The 5,680-nt window shown below is 39.4% G+C and overlaps 1 protein-coding gene across 1 annotated transcript; it reads left to right on the top strand.

Moving 5' to 3' along the window:
* Nucleotides 1-3,624, top strand: LOC141439505 (cytochrome P450 6B6-like). The gene is made up of 2 exons (XM_074103788.1): nucleotides 1-1,406; nucleotides 2,990-3,624. The coding sequence occupies exons 1-2, from the start codon at nucleotides 35-37 to the stop codon at nucleotides 3,157-3,159; spliced, it is 1,542 nt and encodes a 513-aa protein (XP_073959889.1). The 5' UTR covers nucleotides 1-34; the 3' UTR covers nucleotides 3,160-3,624.
* Nucleotides 3,625-5,680: the final 2,056 nt, after the last annotated feature.

Here is a 5,680-nt window from a genome sequence, read left to right on the forward strand (position 1 = left end):
TATTGTCGATACAGTTCGCAGTGCAACAAGCATCATGCTCCACTTAGTGATTATTGGAAGTGCCATCGTGGCGCTTTATTTCTACACCACCAGGACTTTCAAATACTGGGAGAAGAAAGGAGTGAAATACGATAAACCTATACCCATTTTTGGTAACATGGCCCCCAGTTTTTTGGCACAGAAAAGTATATCGCAACTTGTAGAAGGATTATATTGGAAGTATCCCGAAGAGAAAGTGGTTGGTTTCTTCCGGTCCAAAAACCCTCAACTTTTGATCAGAGATCCAGATATCATTAAACTTATTTGGACAACAGATTTCCACAATTTTTACTCAAGAGGAATTGATGAGACCGACAATGATCATCATAATATTGAAATTTTGAGGAAAAACTTAGTGGTGGTTGCAGGTGATATATGGCGGCTTCTGCGGCAAAGTACGACGCCAGCGTTTACGAGCGGCAAGCTGAAGGCGATGTTCCCGCTCATCGTGGAGCGCGTCGAGCGGCTACAAGAGCGCACGCGCACCGTCAGCGCGGGTGGGCGGCCCGTCGATGCGCGGGACCTCATGGCGCGGTATACCACCGACTTCATCGGCGCCTGCGGCTTCGGGATAGACGGCGATGCACTCCAAGATGAAGATTCAAATTTCCGAAAACTTGGTGACAGAATATTCCAGATTGACACCAAAAGAATTATAACTATCATGCTGAAAACTTTCTTCCCGTATACTTTCAGACATGCGAAATTGCTGGGTAAAGTGGAAAAAGAGTTTTGTGACTTGGTCAACGAAATATTGAAACAGAGAAATTACAAACCATCGGACAGGCATGACTTTATCGATTTAATGTTAGAGATAAAGGCAAAAGGAAAAATGGAGTGCGAGTCTATGGAAAAGATGAAACCGGACGGGACGCCGGAGCGCGTGTCAATGGAGATGGACGAGGAGCTCATCGCAGCTCAAGTGTTTTTATTCTTCGCAGCTGGCTTTGAAACATCTTCCTCATCTTCCAGCTATGCACTACACGAGATCGCTTACAATCCAGAAGTACAAAAGAAAATACAGGATGAGATTGATCAAGTGCTCGCAAAACATGATAATAAGTTGAGTTATGATGCGATAAAAGAGATGCGCTATTTGGAATGGACGTTTCAGGAGGGGATGCGGGTGCTCCCTCCAGTCGGGAGTTTGATACGAACATGTCGACAAAAGTACACTTTTCCGGACTTAGGTTTGACGGTAGACGAGGGCACACGAGTTGTGATCTCGACGCAAGCGCTACACAACGACCCGAAGTACTGGGACAGGCCGGACGAGTTCCGGCCTGAACGGTTCAGCCCAGAAAGCAATGAACCGAAAAATAAATTTGCTTTTCTTCCATTCGGCTCCGGACCACGAGCATGTATTGGTAAGTTTAATCAAAATTATTTCACCTCTATTGACACCTTTAGTGCTAGAAGTCCTTTACGCCATTTTACAAGGTTAACTCATTGGTAAATGCTCGCTTATCTTGATAAGCAAATATTAACTAATATTGTACATATATTTATAAACTGATCATTAAATAGATTTGTTATCAGCTAGACAGGTTTATCTGCACCATGACAATGTGTGCGTGCTTAGAAGTCTCAACAATTTTCTCAATTACAATAAATTCAGACAGATGGGTTTGTTTGCTTGAACACCCCCTATACAGATTTGTTTTGAATTTTTTGATTGAAAATTTTATAACAAAAAATTGAACCGACTACAAAATATCATGAAAATAATTTTTTACCAGTCTGAAGTCAGTCGGTGCCTCAGCAAGAGCCAGCAGGGAGTGGACCTATAGTCACCTACCTCACCTACGCACTATAGGTATGTTGGGCTTCAACCACTCCTGCTGGATCGTGCTGAGGCACCGACTGACTTCAGACTGGTAAAAAATTATTTTCATGATTTTTTGTAGTCGGTTCAATTTTTTGGTATAAAATTTTTTTTTCACGCTTTTTAGTGTTTATAACAATAGTTTAATATCAACTACTCGTCACTTTTTACGAAAGATTGCTTTTCCGATGCAGAGACGTCCATTATTGAGGAGTCCTGGTGCTTCACCACTCGTTTTACCATATGCATTACGAGGAGCATAAATTGCTTAGCAACTGTGTCAAAGTAATTAAGATTTAACCCGTGAAATACTTTGTTATTGAGTAGTAACTCCGATGGTCAACAGTGGTCTTCATCAGTTCCACTTCACCAAATGATGATTTTCAAGAGCAAATGCAATTACTACTAAATATAACCAAATTACCATAGGCGTCCCTACAACATTTGAAGAGTTCCCTCGATTTCCTTAAGATCCAATCATCAGATCCTAATTTGGTGCTTATGGGGCTTCATCATCATCATCATCATCTCAGCCGTAGGACGTCCACTGTTGGACATAGGCCTCCCCACAGACCTCCAGTTGATGAGGGGGGGGGTTGCCAATACTCGTCACGCTTGGCAAGCGGGTTGGCGAGCGCAGTATAGGATGTAAGAGTCGCCAAGAAGACGCTGCTGCCCATCTTCTGGTATTATCCCTCAGCCGGTTTCTACGGCGCCCACGGAAGAAGGGGGAGGCAACATTCTTACGCCGGTGCCTCACGGCACTTATGGGGCTTAATTGAAGACATTTCTAGACGAAGGCAAAAAAAATTTCAAATCAATTCATAAACGACGGATTTCTGAGGTAACAAACATAAAAAAAATACAAACGAATTGATAACTTCCTCCTATTTTGAAGGCGGTTAAAAATGTATTCCCACCTTTACTATGAACGCTGTGTACTTTGAACGTCAACCAAGTATGAAAATATTTGTCAACTATATTAAAAAATACAGTCAAATTAACTCAATCGCTTGCTGAAAGATTCTGAATAATTTGAAAACATCAACCATCGTTTTCGTATAGGAACGTTATAATAATGACACGTTTTATACATTTGTTCATCAATCTACTATTTGTTTGCAGGTGAGCGTTTGGGTCTGATGCAGTCCCTGGCAGGGTTGGCGGCCATCTTGTCCCAGTTCTCAGTAGCGCCCGCGCCGGCCTCGTTGCGCCGCCCCCTGCTCAACCCCACCTCTAACATAGTACAAGGCATCAGCGGCGGTCTACCACTCCTCTTTACTCCAAGAAAATAGGACATCATTTATCACCAACGGTCTATCTATACGTCCTAGTGGTAGGCTATTGACCGTGCACATAGCAGGCAGTGTTATGTAGTGCCTAGTCCTGCCCAACCTGCTGTGGGGAGAGGCGGGCTGATACGTCGCAAACTGCCAGCTGCCTACCCTGGATTTGACTCAATGCACGTTTCTCCCAGACCTCTCTTAACATAAGGGTTTCTTCCGTATCTCCTATACGGGTCAAGGTGCTGATTGAAACCTTCACACTATTGAATAACTTTGCAGGAGAATGTTTTCCTTCACTGTAAGCTTGTGTTACATTTTGAATGTCATTTATTATCAATTTAAAAACGAAAAATTTATTTTCTCTAAAATGGTATGAAATGTTGCCATTACGTCATCAAAAACGTCGTAGGAAGTAACGCATCCTGGAGACTAGCTGCTAGTGTCCAGGAAGTAATCTCGAACTGTCCAGGAAGTAAGTATATCATCATCATCATGAAAATAATATAGTGATGCGCCGCGCGTTTTGTCTAGTGCCGTAAAGTACATAGATGTCGATGCTTTTGGAATTGTATTTTGAAAAGAACAGTTACTGGATATACCTATAACTTAGGATAATATGTTGAATCCTAAGGTCTAACTTGGCTAGATCCCTTGGAGTGGCACGCGACCGGGTCCCGGCATTCCGTTGAGTGGCAAGGGACCGTCTCCCGGCGTTTGATTCTGGCGTATCTGGCTTGCTCATTCTTGTAAAATGTGTTCGTAAATAGACAAGGATGCCATTCATTAACGGCTGCGACAACACTATGGAAAAATTTTGTTCTATCGTTTACTCAAGTTCCACTGTGTGATCGCTGCCGTGCGCTAGTATTTTTGATAACCTCGTATTTTACTATTATTTGCTATTGAAAGACTATAAAAGGGCTTTGTTTCGTAAATAAACTAATATTTTACGAAATAAATGTAATTATAGTTATTTTAATACATGACTGAGAAAAATGTGGTTATCAGATATTTGATAATGACTAATATAATTCACAGAAATTGAAGGTCATTGATTGTTATTTAATTAGATATGCCATTTTATGCTAAACTATCACTGTAAGGCCACTCACTCACTCACTGTCACTCGGATATAACATTAAAATGGTTTTTTTGGTGATATTTTTTATAAAATACGCGAATTCGCGAAATTAATTCGGGTGTGTCATTGCCACTCAAGGTAGATTTAGCGCCACCTGACGGTAAATTTTAAATATGGCACCGCCACTCCATACGATATACGAATTAATTAAGTACCTACTAAAACAGTCGTGGAAGATCCCTATGTTCCATGGCTAGTTTCTACCAGCAAGCCAAATTTTCGGAAGAATAAAATAAGAACTTACAGCTTTACAACTTGCGAAGGCTATAATATAATTCGTATATGAAAACTAGCCAAGTCCAAACTTAGGCTTCAATATTTATTATTATCCTAAGTTACAAGATGAAATGACATTTTGAGTTGTATAATGATAAATTTCAGGACTGACCATTGAACTTGGCATCTTGGTACTTGGCACCAATTTAGATCTAACTTCTTTTGTCGTTGAAGTCAACCAATTGAGGCATATATCTATCATAATATTGAACTTGGCTCTCATTTCACATTTATGTTTTGATGGGATATCATTACTTTTCGTACAGAAATAATTTAATTTAAAAATTATAATAAAATTTACTAGTTTCTGATGTATTCCTTTGTATTCACCCTACCTATCCTACCTACCTATCTGGATGCCAAATTTTTTTAACATTCTAGGTCATCTGGAACTGGGTTAGAATTTTGATCTTTAGGTAAGTCAGTGATAAAAATTTCGATTTTTGGTTTTTAATATCTAAATAACAGTTTGAGGTGTGTTTATAAAATTTGGAGCACATATATATCTCAGAAGTCTCAAGAAATGAGCCAAATTTGACATAATATTTATGTGAAATAGTTTTTGAGTTATGAGGGGGTCAAAAGTGGCTCCAAATGATTCTGGTAAAATTAGTAAGCGTCAGGACCCCTGGACCAATGGAGATATTTGATGTTTAGAAAATACCAAAATTTACTACCTATTTGCTACTATTTAATACCTAACTTAAAATAATTAGTACCTCGATAGACAATAAAAAAACGAGTATGAAAGTGGTCCAGACATTCTGACGTCAGGATGTCTGGACCACTTTTTTTTTACACAGTTCGAGGCAACACAACTAATTTATCTCTTAGTAAGTATTTACTACCTTTTTAGTACCCCAACATATAATTTATTAAATTTTTTAGCATACCAGAAAAGTGTTACACACGAAAAAAAAATTTTTGGCACGAAATTTAATTTGCCTAATTTTGTGAGAGTCACAATGGCGGGTGTATCTATACAAATATAAAAAACAATTATACTAAAAAAATGTACTCAAAATGTACTATTTAGTACCTACTTTAAAAAAATTGTACCCCTCTGTACATGAAGTACAGAGACAGTATTATGCAGTACGAAACTGGATGGCT

Source organism: Choristoneura fumiferana, chromosome 21 (assembly GCF_025370935.1).
Source record: "Choristoneura fumiferana chromosome 21, NRCan_CFum_1, whole genome shotgun sequence".
Lineage (NCBI taxonomy): Eukaryota > Metazoa > Arthropoda > Insecta > Lepidoptera > Tortricidae > Choristoneura > Choristoneura fumiferana.

What these genes read in the sequence shown, in the direction of transcription:
- LOC141439505 (XM_074103788.1), top strand. Translation starts at nt 35, where the DNA reads ATGCTCCACTTAGTGATTATTGGAAGTGCCATCGTGGCGCTTTATTTC. An exon ending in CGGACCACGAGCATGTATTG is followed by an intron (nt 1,407 to 2,989) that starts GTAAGTTTAATC and finishes ATTTGTTTGCAG; the next exon opens with GTGAGCGTTTGGGTCTGATG.